Below are 20,847 nucleotides of genomic sequence, written 5' to 3'. Positions count from 1 at the left end.
CCTACCCTATGTGATTTTAGAGATTGATTTTGATTTTAAAAAAAAAAATTATTAATCAAAGTATGAAAGCATAAATTCAATCTTTATTTTCCATTAGGGAAAATTCAGTGTCATTGAATAATTAATGGTTATATCGTGCCAACTGTCAAGCATTGTTCTCAAACCATTTCATATCTAGAACATTGAACACTTCAGGTTTCAAGTATACCTACTGTTTAGCGCTATCAGAGTTGAATTTAGTTCCAATTTTAAAAAATCTATAAAAATTTGATAATTATGTTTTTTTTTGCTACGGTTCATGTTAACATCCACACCATGAGCTATTTTTTCCAAATTAGGCTCATTTTAAAACGTTAAATGATTTATGAACCAGTAGTTCGTATGATAAGTTATATTTTGAAATATCCGTATCAAAAATATCAATCAAACATTATCGTTTCACTTAAACTTTCCATATGAGGCATGGTAATACGAGCTCAAAAACGCTTAAGATCATTATGCTTTCACATTTACACTGCAGCGCAACACCTTAACCTCAAACGGAGCACTTTTCTTCGGCCATCAATTGAGCAATCGGTATTGCATTACAAAATCAATATTTCATGTCAATCAATTTACATCATGCGTGACATATTCCAAAACTTTATGGACGTTCCATGTTATATTTCGCTGCTATATTATTCAAATCCAGTCACACAAATCCCATTTCTTTCTCGATCCACTTATCGGGTGTCCCCGAAGCCAATTCGGTCGCTTTCCCGGATTTCACCAGAAGCACGCCTTTCGAGCATTGGACCAATATCGGAGAAAGCGAAAAACACACAAAAGGTCTTTCCAGCTATTTTATTTCATTTTTAAATTTGATATAGATTTGGGTAGGATGTATAAATATTGAATGTGATATGTGTATTTTTTGCCATACGAGTATCGTTCCCTTCGACAATGTCAAACGTGACACATCTTTTTGTCGTTTCCCTCATGCTTGACGAGGACGAAAGCGTCTCTATCTTCTAAGCTAGCTTTGGGGAGCTGTTTCGTTCTCGAAGAGTAGCAAAAAGTTCGTATATTCAAACGAAAAAAATAAGTTCATCTTAGCCGTGAGCGCAACCCGGCTGGATGTGACTTTTAGCACTGGGTTACATGGAAAATCAGTTTATATTGTGAGGAAAAATCTCAAACAGCATCCAAGATTACATCAAAGTGATTCCCAAATACAGAGCAGGACGAGCTGAAGAGAGGTGGCAGACGTCTCGTGTAAATATAGAAATAAATATGATATACGAGAGTGTCGCTTTTGGCGCGTCACTGTTTGAAATGTGGCTGCCAGCTCACCTTCCCTCGCTCTATATTGTACACGTAGGTAGATGGGAGAAATACGAGTAGCTGGCACACAACATAACCATATTAGTCAGATTTCCCGATCCAGGCTTTTTCCTTCCGGGATTATGACAACGGCACACGCTGCTGCCTAAACATGTTTACCCAAGGATTCACACGCGCCAGGGAGATTTGATAAGTGACAAATTGTGTAGAGGATGATGGATCAGATTTACAGGGATTTATTTCCGGCAACGCGAAACATTTTAGCAGAATTCAGTTCAAACGATAAACAAAAATATGAACATTCAAATTGCAGAATATCACAAGTTTTCCAACACCGTCCAGTCATTAATCGGCATCGGAAATTAGTGTGCTCGATCCAGCTGAGGCAGCCGGCCATCAAATCAATTCATATACAAACAGTAGCATTCTGGATCGCGGCAGGTGAGCTCGCAATGAAGATAGCGGGAGATACCTCCCGCGAAAGATACGAATGTGGGCCGAGCCGGTTGCCTCTGAAAATTAGCCCGGGTTATCCAAACGTAGAGCCAGAGCTCAACAGATCTTTTCCTCCGATCTGCTGCTGGCGGTGTGGCGTCGTCGGCGTTTCCTCCAGCTCTGGTCTCGGATCGTACATACTTATATGGGGTATATGGCGCGTTTTCGGTATCTGTAACTAACGAGCGGGCGATATATGGGAGATACCTGCCTTCGTAAGAACGTGTGATGCGATGAGCGAAAATGGCAACAAAAGAATGGAACGAGGACAGTTTAACGATCCTAGGATGAGAAATGGAATATCTTTCGCTGACCATTGCCGAAAAAAACATACTCAAGTCTTTTGCAGGAAGCTATAAAAACACCTACCGGCATATTAATATTCATAAAAAATGTTTGCTGAAAACATTATTGCTAATTCAATAAAATATAATAAATTATTAATAATACTCAGATAATATATTATGCATAACTTGTTTGCATTTCGGATTATACACAACCATATAAGGAATCGACTGGGAACTCTTTGGAACGGAAAGAGCTCATTTAGTACGATGAGGAATGGTTATTTGATGGCCGGTTGAGCAGACAGACGCAGTGTCACCACGTTCCGATGGAAAATTTCGTTTCATTTGTTATGGATAACTGTTAAATGAACAATTTTGGGATGTAGATATTTATAAACATGGAAATTATTGAAGGACCTAATCAAATTTCCTATTGAGCTAATTTATATTTTAGCAAGGCTTTTATTGCAATGAAATACCAATCCCACTTTTAAATCATCAGAAATGTCTTCGAGCCAGACAGCCTGCAAACTGCATTTATTCAAATTCCAAAATCAATAGTGTCACTATAGGATAATAAGCTCGCTTGACCTCCAATATGCCTTTGATAAATTTTCTTCTTTCTGTATTTTATGGAACATCCAACCCATTGATGTATCTTAACTGTCTTCCGATTCTCACGCTGAAGGGACCGCGAGAATCTCCGTCTACGATCTAGATAACAGCCGCAGCAGCAGCACAAACACCGGTCGCCCAGCCGCGGTCAGAGTCGGAACTGTGAAGGCAAACCAGAATTTCCCATCTGACATTGACTGACTCCAGACTGGCTCGCACGTCCAAAATCGATTCCCCACACCGGTCTTCTCTTCTTTGTCCCCATACTCAAGTCAGCTCACCTCACCTCAAGCAGCTTGAAATCACACGTCACGAGGCATAAAATATTGTCGATTATGAAAAACAGCAGACGAACAATCAGAATTAAAAAATTTGAAGCATTATAAATCTTGTGAATCGAGTGAGGAATGCCTTTGAGAATAATGCGAATCAATGCTGCTCGCTCACGGGGGAAGGTTCAGTCCGCGTGGCCGTTTGTAGACGGATAGGCAGTGTACAAGGAAGGGGCATAGAACTCGATACTCAAAGGAAGGCGAAGCGAAGCCGGGACAATCTGGGCTCCCCGGGAGTGTCGGAATCGGTGGGAATGTCGCGCTTCGTAGTCGGTAAAAGTGACAGGGACAGGGAGCGAAATGCGACAACTCCAAAAGATTGTCGTAGTGTTTTGTTTTATATGTGTTTCCAAACGATCGCAACGCACTCCGGGGCCCAAGATCGTTTGTCCGCTGCGCTGCCCCGGCGGAGGAACAAAGGAAACGAAATACGACAAAAACTCACACAAAACCTTCATCTCGTTTGCAAGTGATATATTTCTCGCCTTTTGGTATTAAAAGGTACATTTTTGGAATCCGCAACAACAAAACGGCTGTTGAAGTTCGAACATGACTTTCTTATAGTAGGATGCCTTTGCAATTCGGAGTTTGCAATTTTAGGGCAGCACTCTAAACTATAACATATAAGGGGAGCACATGCTTAATAAGGGGGCACATATAAATAACGTCACGTTTTAAAGGAGGGGAGGTGGTGAGCTTGAGCATTACTAATTGTGACATAGATAAAGGGAAGCTATGCTCAACGTTACGTAACGATTTCTTCCCAAGCAGACTTTGATGCCTTAATCAATAGCATACGGTAACCAAACTGAGCTATCAATGCCAATGAAAGCATTATTTGGGGTTTTATTTTTTCCCGATGTAAAAAAGGCTCCATTAAAGTATCGAAATGCTGAAATATGATGACAAACCAATATCAAAGTAAGCATTAATAGCAAAATGATAGCACGAAAAGATGTTGATTTTTCAATTGTTATTGGCTAAATCAGGAATCATTAAGGTTTCATTCACTTTAAAGGATAAAAGAAAATGAGATGCTTAGTTTAGTATATAATTTTTCTGCGACGAAAAATCAGGGTTTTTGAATGTGTTTAAATTTAAATCGAACTGAGGAGGAGTAGGCCGTGATTGGTTTGCAACGAACGCTTTTTAATTTCCCCGTCGTTCAAAATTATTTTTTTTATATGCGGATGGCAAAATTGATTTCAAATGTTGTAACTATAAAAATATCGAATATCCGAAAGTGTCCCTATTCGTTAAGTGTGATCGAGTGATAAAGATCGATAGTTTAGCCCCCCTCCTGCGTCATTAATAATTTGGACAACGTGTCTTCTATGTGCTGTACTGAGCGGAAACTGGCCAAGAGCTTACGGGAAACTGGTTTACCAACTAACATGTCCAAAGATAATTTGGTGAGTCTTTTGCATGATACTTATTTTACCTAAAAGAAATTATTTCTGGAAGATTCCTCGTGGAAATCTTCCGGTTTTGATAGATACATTATCTCCGAACTACGAGAGTCGATAACTGAAAAGCAATTGCACGTTTCAGATTTTTGATGAATCAGCAATTTTTTTCCGACCGTGGTCCATTGAATTGATTCAGTTTGGGTTTTTTTTTTCATAAAAACCATTACAAAAGTTACAATATGTTTGTCATTCAATCGTTTTTTAGAAATATGTTTGAATTTCTAATTGCTGATTAGTTTTTTTTCTAGAGGCAGGCGCTTTTTTGTGAGCCACGTGCGCATGAGTGTGAAACTTTTTGGTGCAATTGGAAGTAAATTTGCGATACTAGGGCAAATGCAGCAAATGCAGTGGATTTTATACAAAGCGTGACCATTTAGAGCGCACGCGTTTTTTCGCACTCGAAATCATTTTCGGAAACTGAGGTCTTTGACACAAAATAAGCACCCAATTATTCAAATAATATTAACATCTTTAAACAAAAACCACAAATATTATTGCCCTTGTTGAAATCCGCCACGAAATTTCGTTGTGTGAGATTTCCCCACGCTTGATTTTTTTAAACGTTGCCCGTTTCTAACTTACTATGACCTTTCCTTTAGCCATTGCCTAATAAAGATCTATGGATGATTAGACTGCGTCGATTTGAGGTCATTTTGGAATTTCTCATACCCTGGGGTCTAAAAAGCTTCATTTTGGCTAAAAACCCATCCACTCGTTAACACGAGTAAATTTGAACTTTTATGTTTGTATGGGAAAATTGAATATTTTTGACTGAAAAATCAACATCATTCCGCTGAACAACTTTGTCGAAGACCGTAACTTCGTATCTTATAAGGCAAAAAAGTTATTAGTTGTTTAAATGGGGCATGTCTTTTTGCATTGAAAAACTATAAATTCAATTGACTTCACTGCTGGGTGCGTTGCGAGGTATCATGGATAAGTTTTGACCCAAAACAAAGCTTTTAAACCCTAGGGTATGAGAAATTCAAAAATGACCCCAAATCGACTCAGTCTAATGGAAGATTAGCTATGCAATCGCTGCCGAGTTTTGTTCATGTTTTAACATGTGCCTCAGTGATAAAGTTTCTAGAAACTTTAAACGCGCTTACGGATTACTCTTTCATTCCCAACGGCTTAAAGAGACTGGCTGCACAAAGATAATTATTGTTAATAATTCTTGACTCGCATAGTAAGTTGATATAAAGAAGAGTTTTTTTTTTCAAACAGTCGAGACTTAGATTTTGAATAAAATTTACTTGCAAATCCATTGTTACAAACTATATCTTATTTGTAGATTAAATTTATCGGCCTAGCGGTGAAAAGTGATGTCCTTTTTAGTAGGGATATCCAGAGATTATGAAGTATTTATATAGGTGGATAGAAGGTTAGATGAAAATGAAAGATGTTCAAAATGAGCGGGTAAAATTTGTTTAGAAGCATATCATCACATATCAAATGTTTGTTCCTCACGGGCCTACTACTATGAAGCGGTAGATACAGATAGAGTTGCATCTATCACCACACATTAGTAGGCCAAGCGTGGTCCGCTCCACAAGGGAAAACTTGCAGTGCGGACGAACAAAAAGATGATATGTGATCGCTCAGATATACTCCCTTTAACTCAGAAACGCATCTATCGATGTATAGTCTTCTCAGTTTGTTATCATCGCGCTTTTTTGTGATGATATGCTTCTAAACAAATTTTACCCGCTCATTTTCAACATCTTTCATTTTCATCTAACCTTCTATCCACCTATATAAATAATTCATAATCTCTAGATGTCCCTACTAAAAAGGACATCACTTTTCACCGCTAGGCCGATAAATTTAATCTATAAATATAAATTACGGTGATTAATTCTTCATAAAACAATATCTTTTGTTATGAATATACGTTAATGAAATTGACAGCAGATGATTAATGGGGCGTTTTAAGGTAGTATAATGAATAAATCTCAATTATAAGGATAAATTTTTTGAAACAACCTTTCGAGCTTTAAATAAACCTCTAAAGGTTTTATGTTCAATTAATGTTTTTCGTTTTTCTTTTTATTTTCAAGAGCGAGTAAAGGCGCTTTATCCTTGGTCGATGACCACTAATGATTGTACATTGAAATCCAATACAGTATAACGAAGTTAAATAAATCTTAGCATTTCAAAATCCTTTTATTAATCACATAATATTTTTATGAATTTATTGGTAAGTTTTGTGATTTCTGTGTACAAAATAAATCATTTTCAGTCGCAGAAGAAAGGTCCTAGCTATTGGTGGAGTTGTTTCACATTACGAGCGCTTTTTTCATCAAAGAGCATTTTTCTTAGCATACTTCCAATGATTTTTTTCTCTGCTCCATGGTAGGCTCAACCATTTTATGTTTTTAGTTATTTTAATATTTTTAGGTTGAAATAATCAAAAGCATGAACTTTGAAAGGAAGAATAATAACGTAATTTTATTGTTCATTGGGACTCATACAAAAGTTCTGGCTGTTGAAGTTCGACAAGAAATTAGTGATAAGTGATTAGCGTTTAAAATTAAATCGAACTGAGAGAAAATCCTGCCAAAATTCTACAATCATGCCTGTTAGGGCAGGCCAAGACTCGCCGTTATTTTAACGTTTTCTCGCGCGATTATGCGGACATCTATAATCCGAAGTTCACTTGAGCTGATTTTGTCTAAGCAGTACAGTAAAGATTAATCGTTCACTTTCCACTTTAATTTCCGGATAACCTTGGGAAGGAACTTCAGGGATAGCACCTTAAACTTTCAAGCCACTTTCCGGTTAAATGAAGTTGGACTTTGTTTAGGAGAAACAACGAAGATGACTTCTATACTTTATTGATCTCAAGTGAACACTGATTGCACATATCGATATTAGCTTTTAAGAAGCTGTTCTTTTAGAAAAAAGTAATTACTCGCGAGAACAATCTTTTTCTACGTATTACGGTGGGTTTGGCCGTATTCATATAAAAGTAATTACACCGAATCCTAACATGGCCGCCACCTTGAAATATTTATATTTCAAAATTGTAAGTAGTTGATAATGAAGATGATAATAAAACTATGTGGCATATTTCTCCTGTTAGAACTAACAAGCTGGAACTTATGGTGATGTGTTCGAAGTAAACTCTGCTTCCGGATCGGGTTGTTTTCCTTCCTGGTGCGGCATGTTGAGCGGTTGCCCATCTTCTGCAGTAAAGTTGCTCGGTTCCATAGGTAAAGGACAAATCTTTGTAACATCCCGTTTGAAAACACCTTTCGAAGTTTTAAGATCAACAACACGCACCAAACCGTCTTTCCCTGGGAACACCTTGGAGATTCTTGCAAGAGACCAGCGCACAGGATGTTGAAATTCGTCTTTCAATATAACTAGTTGGCCAGGTACCAAATTATGGTTTGGGTCCCTGAACTTCAAATCTTTCTGCATTTCTTGTAAATACTCCCTTCTCCAATGGTACCAAAATTGTTGATAAAGTTGCTGAAGACGCTGATAATGAGTTAGGCGATTGGGAACAACTTCGCACAAATTTCTGTCTGGTAGAGAATACATCGATGTTCCGATTAAGAAGTGTGCAGGAGTAATAGCCGATAAATCGTTTGGATCCTCACTCATGGGGACGAGTGGACGAGAGTTCATGGCGGCTTCTATTTGTGCAAGAATTGTTGATAAATCTTCATAAGAAAGTGATGAGTTACCCAACTGACGAAAGAGATGTTTTTTAGCCACTTTAACGGCAGCCTCCCACAGGCCGCCGAAATGGGGGGCCTTAGGAGGGTTAAGGTGCCATCTAATTTCTTCTTCTACACAGGATCGATGAATTTTTTCTTGTTCGTTTTCGTTGGAGAGCATTAAGAACAAATGGTGGAGCTCATTTTTTGCCCCAATAAAGTTTTTGCCATTGTCCGAGTGTAGATCCGATGGTCGGCCTCGGCGAGAGACGAACCGTCGGAGAGCGTTCAAAAAAGCTTCGGTTGACAAATCAGTTGCCGCTTCGAGGTGAACCGCTTTAGTCACGAAGCAGACAAACACGCATATGTAGCCCTTCACAGATGGTGCTCGCTTGTGGATGGGTTTTAAGTAAATTGGACCTGCATAGTCGACTCCTGTTACGTTGAAGGGCCTGCTGACTGTAATTCTGGATAATGAGAGCTGTCCTGTCTGCTGCTGCGCCGGAACGGGATTGGCTCGAGTGCATGGGATACAATTCCGAATGATGATGTGCATAAGACGTCGTCCATTTACAGGCCAATATGTTTCACGCATAACAGATAAAGTGACACGGCCGCCACCATGAACCAATTTGTGGTGGTAAAATTTGGCGAGCATTTTTGTTAGAGGATGGAAAGTAGGAAGCAAGGCTGGGTGCTTGGATAGGAATGGTTGTTGCGAAAGGTTTAACCGCCCCCCCACTCGTATGATACCTTCGGAGTCAATAAACGGTCTTAATAATCGTATTCTAGAAGATTTAAGTAACGAATTCCCTCTGGTCAATTGTTTAATTTCTTCTTGAAAATCATCGGCTTGTGCCAGGCGTACTAAGCGCAGCTTGGCTTGGGTAAGTTGTTCCATAGTAAGAGTTCGAGGATTCGATGAATTAGTTACAGTCTGAGGATTGGTTCGAGTTTTCAAAATAACGTTCTGAGAGAATTTTTGGCAGTAAGCTACTATTCGAATCAAAAACGAAAGACTGGAATATCGATAGAAGATTGGATTGACTGACGGTTCACTTGTGCATACAGACACAACTGCTAAGTGTCTTTCTTCTTCTGTTTCTTCTTTATTGTGTGCTTTCGACTTTGGCCAGTTCTCTATTGCCTCAGACAACCAACTCGGCCCCTGTACCCACAAATTGCTTTTTAAAAAGTCCTTTACTTGCATTCCTCGGGATAAAAGATCGGCAGGGTTTTGACTCCCGGGAACATGAGTCCAAACTGATCCATGAGTTGAAGTTTGGATCTCAGAAACCCGATTAGCTACGAAGGTCTTCCAAGTACTCGGAGGAGATTTTAGCCACTGTAGTGTCACAGTGGAATCGGACCAGAAAGTGGATTTTATGTCACCCATATCTAGTGCTTGTTTAACCTGGGAGTGTAAACGAGAGGCAATGAGTGCTGCGGAGAGTTCAAGTCGGGGTAAAGACAATCTTTTGAGTGGTGCAACACGGGATTTAGCTGCTAACAGGTGCACTCTAATATCGCCTTCAGAATTGATGGTCCTAGCGTAGATGCAGGCCCCGTATGCCTTTTCGGAAGCGTCTGCGAATGTATGTAATTCAACACAAGAGTTGATTTGTAGAGCATATCGATCAAACTTAAATTCAGCAAGATTTATTAGTTGGCTGTGAAATGACGTCCATTTATTTTTCAGAGCATCTGGTACTTCTTCGTCCCAGGAAATTGCCAGAAGCCACAGTTCTTGCATTATCATTTTACCAGTAATTATAATCGGAGATATAAGACCAAGGGGGTCAAATAATTGGGAGATCATTGAAAGTATCGTGCGTTTAGTCACCTTAAGATTTTCCTTAGTCATCCTGTAGTCGAATCTGAATTGATCTGGTTCTGGTTCCCAAAGAATACCCAACGCTTTTACAGTTTCCTCGGGGTCGAATCGACGTGTAGATTGAGTGCCTATTTGATCGGAATCCAAGCCTTCCAATACTTCCAACTTATTTGAGACCCACTTTCTGAGTGGAAAACCACCTTTTGCGGAGAGTTCAATCAATTCCTTACGAAGTTTTATAGCATGCTGGATGGAACTCGACCCTCCAATATAATCGTCCATATCGAGAGATTTTTTGTATTCAGGAGCACCCATCGGAAAGTTAAGTGCTTCGTCGTCAGCCAACTGAAGTCACGGTGTCTCTGGTGGAACGATTTTATTTATCGAAAATTAGCATCGCTAAATTTTGCACCATTCGAAAGCTGGGACTTTCCCCTTTCATTTGAGCCCAAATTTGAAATAATCTACCGGGGGGTCTAGAACATTTTATTTTTTTGAAGATTTTTTAACCTTTCTACCGGTTTTTTCAAAGTCAAAGTCGTACTAATCACTGTGAAAACGGTTGTCTTTCCCTTAGCGCAAATCCAACATCATATGTCAATAACATGATTTAATAGGAAATTTCCCTGGCTACAATTTTGTAGAAGACATCAAAGTGATAAAAATTGAGAGAAAAGAGTTGGACTGTCACAAACAGAGTGATTATTATTTCATTTGAAAAATCTAATAAAACTTCTCACCACTGATTGTACTTAGACCAGAAAAAGTATTCAACGAGCTTAGTTATTGATTGTTGAGTGTATCAATGTTCAAAACGGTTTATTTACATTGAAAAATCAATCTTTTACATGAAATTGATCAGGATCATCTGAAGTTATGAACATTTTTATGGTTTTATTATTCCGGAACAAATATCAAATTCTTTTTTTTTGTTACTCAAATTTTTCCAAAAATTCCTAAGTGGGGAATAAATAATGTTTAAGGTATTTTAAACAAAAATTTGATACATTCTTCGAAAATTATAACAGTTGAAAGAGCGAAAACCAAACTGAAGATGCTGGGAGTAATATCACCTGTCGTTTAGAATTTTTTTGTTTAAATGTTTGATCTTAATTTTCTCGATTGTTTGATTTTGTGCAATGTAGATTGTATACAAGTTTGTTGCAAGCCAGCTTTGGTTCAATTTTTTTTCCAATGTATTGAAAATTTGAATTAATTTCTATTTTAAATCCCCCCCTTCTCTCCTACTCGCGATGTTTCAACTCCTAATAAATTCCTAACAAAAGATAGATTTCAAATTTGTTCTGGCCATATAAAAAAAAGTCACCTGGTTGACTAAGATTAGGTTATTCATTTCATACTTTGAGCAAAGTTACATTTTGAATAAGTTCCTAATCTGGGCAAATATATGTAGAAAATTTTTTTTAAGCATTTTAAGCCACTGCTTCAAATACTGTTTATGACAAAAAATCTGATGACTTCAGATCTGAAAACTTAAAGTGAATTGAGAGAATATTTTCAGATAATAGTATTACATCAAATCAACCTTTTAAAATTGTTGAAAACAAAGTTGATGTTGAGATTTTGTAATCTTTTTTTCCTTTTTATCATAAAAAAAATCAATGCAAGGTAATGAAGGATTAGGTTCAGTTCTTGTACGTTTGAGAAAAATGAACAATCTCGAATTTTTGCTTGAAAACTTACATAAACTCGACCACATTCTTACATACACGAGTGCAAGTGGTTCCAAAAACACTAATTTTTGCAATCAAACATAAAGAATAGATTGAGTTTTTTTTATAATTTTATATATGACACTTTATCATGCTTGTGATACCCTTGTTTAAGGTTTAACAATCAATCAAAAGTAAAAAGTATGAAAACCTTCAGAAATCATCAAAAAGATTGAAAGATTTTCAACCAAGATGTTTGATTTTAAAAATTTAGGTGAATTATTTGAAATTTGGGCTTAACTGTAAGAAGTAAATCTGATTTGTCTCCTAGTCCCAAATGTTTGTTTAAAAAGTATTCAATCTAACTTAGCTCAGAATATAAATAACTAAATTTTCAAGATAGGTGGGAGACCCTAGAAATGCTCATAACTTCAGATAATACTGATCAATTTCATGTAAAAGATTGATTTTTCAATGTAAATAAACCGTTTTGAACATTGATACACTCAACAATCAATAACTAAGCTCGTTGAATACTTTTTCTGGTCTAAGTACAATCAGTGGTGAGAAGTTTTATTAGATTTTTCAAATGAAATAATAATCACTCTGTTTGTGACAGTCCAACTCTTTTCTCTCAATTTTTATCACTTTGATGTCCTCTACAAAATTGTAGCCAGGGAAATTTCCTATTAAATCATGTTATTGACATATGATGTTGGATTTGCGCTAAGGGAAATACAATCGTTTTCACAGTGATTAGTACGATTTTGACTTTGAAAAAACCGGTAGAAAGGTTAAAAAATCTTCAAAAAAATAAAATGTTCTAGACCCCCCGGTAGATTATTTCAAATTTGGGCTCAAATGAAAGGGGAAAGTCCCAGCTTTCGAATGGTGTAAAAATTAGCGATGCTAATTTTCGAAAAATAAAGTTTTCTCCCAGAGACACCGTGTAAGTAGAGCCCGAGTTGCGAGGAACGAAGACGGTGCTAATCCGTAGGTGACAGTTTGAAGTTCATAGATGGTCAGAGGATCAGATGGCTGGAATCTCCATACAATTCTTTGGAATCGTCTGTCTGAGGAGTGGATCAACACTTGACGATACATTTTTTCTACGTCAGCTACTAAAGCGATTGGATGCTTTCGAAATCGGATCATCAGAGTTATAAGGTTTTCTTGAACCACCGGACCAATACAAAGACCATCATTTAACGAATAACCTGTCGATGTTTTACTGGATCCGTCGAAAACGACACGAGTTTTTGTGGTAGTGCTCGATGACTTTATGACCGGGTGGTGGGGCAAATAATAACAGGGATGGGTTTCATTTTCAGGAAATTCAACTTTCTTCATATGTCCTAGTGAAATATATTCCTGCATAAATTTGTCATATTCGGCTCGGAGTTCAGGCTTTTTTTGAAGTCTTTGTTCCAGCAAATTGAATCTATTGATGGCAATTGATTTAGATTCTCCAATCACTGACTCAAAATTTGGGCGCTTGGGAAGGGTTACAACGAAACGACCATCACTCTGTCTAAAGGTGGTTGCTTTGAAATTTTCTTCGCAAAATGTTTCCTCTACCGAATATTCAGTGCGGTTTGGGAGCTCCTCTACCTTCCAAAATTTTTCTATTGCTTCTTCTAGGGAGACGAGTGACAAAGTCGACGCGGCTACGAAATTGAGATTTTTAGGAGAAGCCATATTACCACCACCTGCAACTACCCACCCGAAAACACTGTTGACCAAAATGGGTAGCGATCCGCTCAATTGTATTCTGTCTGCATTAGGGAAACATTCGAAGAAAAGCTGAGTTCCTATTATCATATCGATTGGGGCTGTTTGATAGAAATTCGGATCAGCTAAACTCAAATGATGAGGTAATTTCCAGTCAGCAATTGAAATAGTTTTCGAAGGTAGATCCGCAGTCATTTTTTTCAATACTAGAAAGGTGACAACTCTTGAGAAATTCCCATCTCTCGATAAAATTTTGCTGGTGACTGTTTCAGTGGCTTGTGTTGGAGTTGCACCTATACCTTGAACTAAAATGTTAGTTCGTTGACGCTTGATTCGTAGAAGTTGAGCTAGTCGATCAGACATCAAATTAGGTTGGGAAGCGCTATCGAGCAGTGCTCGAGCGAGATGTTCTTTACCGTATGCATCGACCACACGTAAAACTGCTGTTAGCATGAACACAGTTGGGCTAGAATTGGACAGTGAATTTGAGTGTTGTGTATCAATGGGAAAGTCATGTAAAGCTGTGGTTTGAACGGTTACGGCGCTGTTCTGACTTTCATTCACCATGTAATCTTGATGGCCATAACTCGGATCAGAATTTGTAGTGTTGAAATGTAGCATAGAATGATGTGATTTATTACAAAGGCGACATTTGTAATTAGATGGGCAATCTCGGGCGAAATGATCTTGACGGAAACAGTTGATACACAGTCGTTTTTGGTTAACTATTCGCAAGCGGTCGTTTACAGACATGCGTTCAAATTTGGGGCATTTTACTAGCAGGTGACGTTGATCGCAAGCGTGGCAAGATGGAAACGAATTCTCAGTCGTAGCATGAGATGAAATTCTCGGGGGTAATGATTGTCTAAAGTAGGACCCGCTTTTGAAGGTTGTGTTGACGGCTTGAGAAGGGATATGGTTCACAGATATAGATTCCAATACACGTACTCTTTTTTCCAAAAATTCTACCAAGCACTCATAGGTTTGATTATCCACAGAAGCAGCATGATCTTCCCAAGCTTTAATCGTTTCCTCATGCAATCTCATACAGAGAAGGTGTTCCAACAGCGTACTCCACTGGACCGTTGGCTCACCTAGTTGAGCAAGAATTTTGATATGCCTTTGGAATTCATCTAAAGTTGAATGAAGTGTAGCAGCAGTTTCTTTCTTCATTCGTGGAATTTCAAGTAAATCTTGAAGATGACGTTTTTTCAATAAGTACTCATTGGAGTAACGGTTAACTAAAATTTGCCAGGCGATAGGGTAGTTGATTGCACTGATACCAATGGACTCAATCAATTGAGCAGCTTCATCTTTTAACGCGGAACGTAGATAATGAAATTTTTGTATGTCGGGTAGCTCTACATTTTCATGAATCAAGGCCAAAAATGTATCATGAAAAGTAAGCCAGGTACGGTAATCACCGTCAAAATCGGGAAGTGTAATGGTTGGTAGCTTGAGTCCAGATAAGGTAGAAATATTGCGAATGGGAGGTTCTATGGGGCGGTTATTAGGGGTTACCATTGGGGTGGGCATTTTTGATAGTAAATTAGCTTTTATCTTAAAAAGCCTTGGCTCGTAGCTCTCACGGAAGCTTAGGTTCAATTCTTTACCTTCTTTGCTGGTTTCCAGATCCTCTAGTTGTGTTTGCACTTCCTCCAACGATGTCCACAGACGGTCTAAGTCCTCCAATCGAAGAGGCACTTCGAGCCCGTCCCGTTCCTCCTCGAAGTTGTCGACAAAGTTTCCAGCACGGGTGAGAGAGGCCAGTAGGGTTGTCCGTCGAGTAGACAACTGATTTTTAGATCGTGGTGTGCTCATTATGAATGCGCAGCAAGAAAGGTACCTGGAGTAAGGCTTAATTTGCCTTGTAGCTGATTCTACGATGACTTGGTAGTTAGAAAGCTGGCTTGATCGCAGTTTATTCTCGGACAAAATATAGCAGATACCGGTGCGACGTCCTATAACCTTGCCGGTGGGTTGAGCTGGACGAAGCAAGCGTCGAAATGATCGGTCTCTTTAAGCAAAAAGGAGAAAGGATCTAAAAGCACCCACGTGTGACTGCGCGCTATATGGAGAGGTACTTTACCTAGTACCTGTTTAAAACAGGCCTTGAATTTTATTATCCCTGGAACTGGTGGAACTCTCAATCTGCGATTGGAGTTGATGGTTATGGTGACTAGCAGCGGTTAGGACCTGTGGACGTACCACGGTAATAGATGACCGGAAATGACGATGTCGGAACACCAAGTTGGAAAGGTGCTTGAATTAAATAGGAAAAAATATCTAAAAGCACCTGGGGGGACCCTCGGTTATGTTGGAGAGGTACGTACCATGTACCTAAAAGACTAGGCCTTGTATGCTATACAAATCCGGAAAGAATCTTGTAACAAGGGCGGCAAAACTGGCTTGGCGTCGTTTGTCGGAGTTACAGAACCATTGTTCTACTTGAACAAAATGGCGTCGATTACTCAACAAAATGAGTTTTAGCAGCTATGACGCGTAATTTGACTTTAGCGAGGAATGTTACAACGGCGTAGCTCTTAATCCTGGTCACGGCACCACTTTTTGTTAGGGCAGGCCAAGACTCGCCGTTATTTTAACGTTTTCTCGCGCGATTATGCGGACATCTATAATCCGAAGTTCACTTGAGCTGATTTTGTCTAAGCAGTACAGTAAAGATTAATCGTTCACTTTCCACTTTAATTTCCGGATAACCTTGGGAAGGAACTTCAGGGATAGCACCTTAAACTTTCAAGCCACTTTCCGGTTAAATGAAGTTGGACTTTGTTTAGGAGAAACAACGAAGATGACTTCTATACTTTATTGATCTCAAGTGAACACTGATTGCACATATCGATATTAGCTTTTAAGAAGCTGTTCTTTTAGAAAAAAGTAATTACTCGCGAGAACAATCTTTTTCTACGTATTACGGTGGGTTTGGCCGTATTCATATAAAAGTAATTACACCGAATCCTAACAATGCCTTTTGAGCATAATTTTGAGTAATTTTGTCAAAATAAAAGTGGTAAAATGTCAAAATGCCATTTTAAATATACTGGTAGTACACTTCTTTTAAGTTTTGGTTTCACTGAAAGTGTTTTTAAATCTCGTTAAGCCAGCCTTTTTGAAGAAATTTTGAAAGCATAACAATGCCATGTTCTGGGCTCTTCCCATATCAAAAAATGGGATCACTGTACTCTTAAAATTCATTCAACCGCGGTATCAATAAGGTTTCAGTGAAACCTGCACTTGACATGAATAAACTATTCGTAAATGGAAATAAAGACTAAAATTTTGGCACTATATAACCTCTATTCGGGCAAAATGATACCAAATTTAACTTTTAAGGCACAGCAGTAAAATTTGGTATAATTTTGCCATAAGGGTCTACTCGGGTATGATTTAAGGTCATATTTATCTAATATCTAATTTACAAGTTTACATCTCGAGTTTCATTACTATAACTTTATGCAATTCAGTGCTAAAAAGTCAACTTTTTGACTCAGAAAAGCAGAAACGAAAATTGCTACTTGATCAGAAATCTACAGGACATTGGCATGGTTGATAACATGCGGTCAGTATTGTAGGTTATATTCCCAAAAGGTTTTTTTCTTAATTTGCATTAAACTGTGTATAGAACACGCAGCATAATTCGATTTTGTCAAATATAGTTATTTTTGCAACAAGTTGCATAAAGTGTATTTTTTCCAGTTTACGTCTCGGTGGGCAAGTGGTTGACGTGGTAAGGCAGTAATCGCATGGACCACCTGAGGCATGGGCTCAATTCCCATCTCAGGACTGTGTGTTAAGTTGTCCACGATTATTCAGTCTGTAAAGCCAAAATCGGCTTAGACGGAGTACGTCTTTTTTTTAAGTTGCAAAAAGTGAAGCAAATTTCAAATAGTTCACTTTTGAACACTGAATGGCATAAAAATATTTTGGCTTCTTAAAACTTCGCTATCAGTTTAACAAAATTAGCTTTGGCATAACCCGGATTGAAAAATTATTTTTGATTACATTACTTGAAAACTTACCAAAAGATTCTTACAATTTATAACCACTTCCAGAACAAAGGACGTATAAAAAATCGAATGATTTGGAATTCATTTCATATTTCATGCTACTCGTTTTGTTTTCATATTTCAGTAGGAATGCCCTGATACAAAACAAGGCCGTCAAACGTTTGCACAGATCGCGTTGGAATTTGGCTGGTAATTTTACCTCCACACTCAAACCCCCTTCCCACCACTTCCAGATGCAGACGACAGTTTCCAGAGAAAGTTGAAAATTGTTCACACAATCCATCCGAGAAGAACCGCATGCAGATCCATCCCCACATTTCATTGCTGGGGAACATTTTATTTGCTTTGGGTTTGTTTTTCGGCTGGAATATGTAAACTGCCACCGATCCCGGGAAGGTCGTTCCGCGGGCTGTGAAAATGACACAAAAAGATGATTTGTGGTGGGTCAAAGACAAAGGCGAAAACCGAGCGACAACCCAAATGCGACCTCGCTACCAGATTTCGGTGTTCCAATCTGCGTCCGTCCAGGCACGGAGACGGGTCTTCCATACATGTGCCCAATCCACTCCACCGGGCGAATCGGGCTTCCTCAGAAGTAACGAGCCGATTTTGGGCTCACGTCCTGCCGAGCCTGATCGATGATTAACTTCCTTTTAAGGAATTTATTCAAAATCGAAGCTGATGACAATTTGAAATATGAAAGCATCGCATCGATTCGTCGTAGACTCGGTAGCCTGCATGTGGTGCGGGAGGTTGGGATCGGATCAGGCCGCGCACATTAACGGGCCCCCAAAAGGAAGGCGGCTCAAAGCAAACAAAAGCGATTGAGCTTCTTGGGTTTCATATTTTACTCGCCTCTGTGTGTTTTGTATAAAACCGACCGCTTCCAGCCGATCATACCGTGCGGTTTCTTCTTCTTTCCTCGATTTTTTATCGCTGGCTGACTGGCTGATAGGTTATGCATCCTCCGCGTGAGTTCCGATATGTTCCGACTGTGACGGGTTCCTGCCTTGTCTTCTGGTGTCTTTCCTCTCAATTTTTGAATATTTTAAAGGTCTAATTAAGTTTTGTTTTCGTGGGACTTTGGAAGTGTGTATGGGTCTTCGAGAATTCTTTACCTGTCTTACGTGTCCGCGATCGCCAGTTCTGTCCACTTCCCGTGCGACATTCTCGATGTTCCTATGGGTTTTTGCGTGAACCAGGTCCTACGTCCATTCGAGTAGTATGTGTTTAGGTATGTGTGAATGCTTTCCGAAGCTCGATCTCAATCCTCTCGATTCTGTCACCATTCACCATTTCGGTCTGGTACTGATATTCAACACGAAAGACGATCGCTTTGGGAAAGACCAATGGGAATTGAGTGGGCTTTATCAACATCGTGGCTATTAATTCTCATAAACAGAGTCGTTTGTTAAATGAATGAACGTGCGGAGAGAAGATCGGTGCGATGCGAGGCATGATTTGTGGCTAATAGCTCTCGCTTTCGGTACGAACTTAAAATATTCATAACCAATTATTTTTTCGGTATCCTAAATTTTTCTCACTCGGGCATTCTTATCTTTGAGCCGTGCATTGATATTGAATATTTTCATAAATGGCTTCGAAAACATTTCTGTATAAGTTTTATCTAAAAAGATTTCCATGAAGGCCGATCAATTACGATTACTAGAGTCTAAAGTTGTTTTAAAAAACTTTTGGGCTTGCGTTACTGTACATAATTGTAAAACTGTAGAATAACAAGTAGTTAAAATGAAATTAATAACTATCAAAAATCACCGAAAAAGCATGTCTTTTCAAAATTATTTAGTTAATTTTTTGTCACCATTACACCACTGATAAACTAATGTAACTTCCTAAACAACGGGCGACAACTAGCTAATCATTCACGAACCATAGGCTCCTTTGTAAGCATTTCAACGGTATAATTACTGACTTTGAGATGATGGTTGATGGAAAGGGAATGCAGTGCTACGTTACACTAATCAAACTCATGCCTTCACTGTAACATTAGTAAAAAGTTTCTCCCAATAAATTCCTTTTAACCCAGTCCCAATCAAAATTATTTTTCTATGATGCAGAGTAACCTCGGTCCTAGAGCACAAAATAGATCTTTCATCTCTTTGCTTTTTTTTCTCCAATCTATCCATTGACTACTAGGACGTGGCCGGCGCCGTTATTGCCGTTTAAAAGAGAGTATCCGTTTTGTGCAATGTGAATGAGCTACTAATCCCAAGCACCATTCATTTGGCCTCTGAACAAAATGAAATTGCCTATTACGGTTTATGGTGAACGTGAGAAGTTAATCAAGCTAAGCTAAGCTTAGCTAAACTAAATAATGATTGGCACTGAAACAGTTTTTAATTTCAATACGAAACTATAATATTGTGAATCACACTTTAATTCAAAGTCGGGTAGCCTGGCAAAGCGTATCAGAGAAATTCAGGGATGACTTTTGCTTATGACTTACGTAAAAAAAAAAACAAAATATTTTTTTAAATGCATTTTCAGCTGAACTCAACAGCAGATTTGATGTTTTGTCCAAACAAGAAGCATATCATTCGAGTCGAACTTTCAACATTCACTGTTTTCCCTTTTGCTTGATATGTTCTCGGTAAGTGTCCTTACCACCCCCCTTTTCCCCCTGCTAGAAGGCAGTCGGTCTCCCCCTTCATTCCTCTCCTCTCCAGAGTGCAATGCGTAAAAGTCTATAACAATTGTAGAAACATATCTCGAACCCGAACAACTTTGCTGACTTTGTTAGCATAAATTAAGAACTTATGCTAAAAAACTGTATCGACCATTCTCCCCCCTTCGTATCTTTCTACTCACTGGAAAGAGGATGATGTCTCGAGCCATACCGAAATAATTTCCTATTTCACATTTTATCCATTTGTAAGATAACTTCTCGGGTTATGCAATAAAAATTGTATGAAAGCCCTCATCCTCCCTTCCTATATCCTAAAGTTCCTGTGGGAGACTCAAAAGTGGCTGAAAATCAAATCAAATTTTAATAAAAGTGAAGATGAATGATTCCATGAAGTGAGAGGAATGTGATAGGTTTTTTCAAGCTCAATCCGAGAATATGAATATAAGAAATTGATAAAAAAAAATAACCATAGACTTTTTACCATATTAAAGATCAAGGGTTGCACTCCGATGGTTGGTTTGAACTTCGTAATTTTTCTGATTTAGTGATCTTAGAAGTTCCAAGGCGTTAACACGGTACCATGTAATTATTTCTTGACCAAAATCATCCAGCACACCTTAATTAATCCCGGATGTTCGAACATGGGGCATAAATTTGGATAAATTGCAAGATGACTATGACTTAAAACTAGAGAAATAGTGTTTGACTAATAAAAAACGTTCGTATTTTTTAACTTCAACCTGTGTTT

General features: G+C 38.5%; 1 protein-coding gene across 1 annotated transcript; it reads right to left on the bottom strand.

The window, feature by feature from the left end:
* Positions 1–1,852: 1,852 nt before the first annotated feature.
* On the bottom strand, positions 1,853–15,248 carry LOC129749231 (uncharacterized). The gene is made up of 3 exons (XM_055744169.1): positions 15,041–15,248; positions 9,259–9,776; positions 1,853–1,996 (listed from the first exon to the last, which is right to left on the bottom strand). The coding sequence occupies exons 1-3, from the start codon at positions 15,246–15,248 to the stop codon at positions 1,853–1,855; spliced, it is 870 nt and encodes a 289-aa protein (XP_055600144.1).
* Between the last annotated feature and the right edge of the window lie 5,599 nt (positions 15,249–20,847).

Source organism: Uranotaenia lowii, chromosome 2 (genome assembly GCF_029784155.1).
Source record: "Uranotaenia lowii strain MFRU-FL chromosome 2, ASM2978415v1, whole genome shotgun sequence".
Classification (NCBI taxonomy): domain Eukaryota; kingdom Metazoa; phylum Arthropoda; class Insecta; order Diptera; family Culicidae; genus Uranotaenia; species Uranotaenia lowii.
The sequence above is the reverse complement of the archived record's forward strand: the minus strand, read 5'-3'. Positions and strand labels throughout refer to the sequence as shown.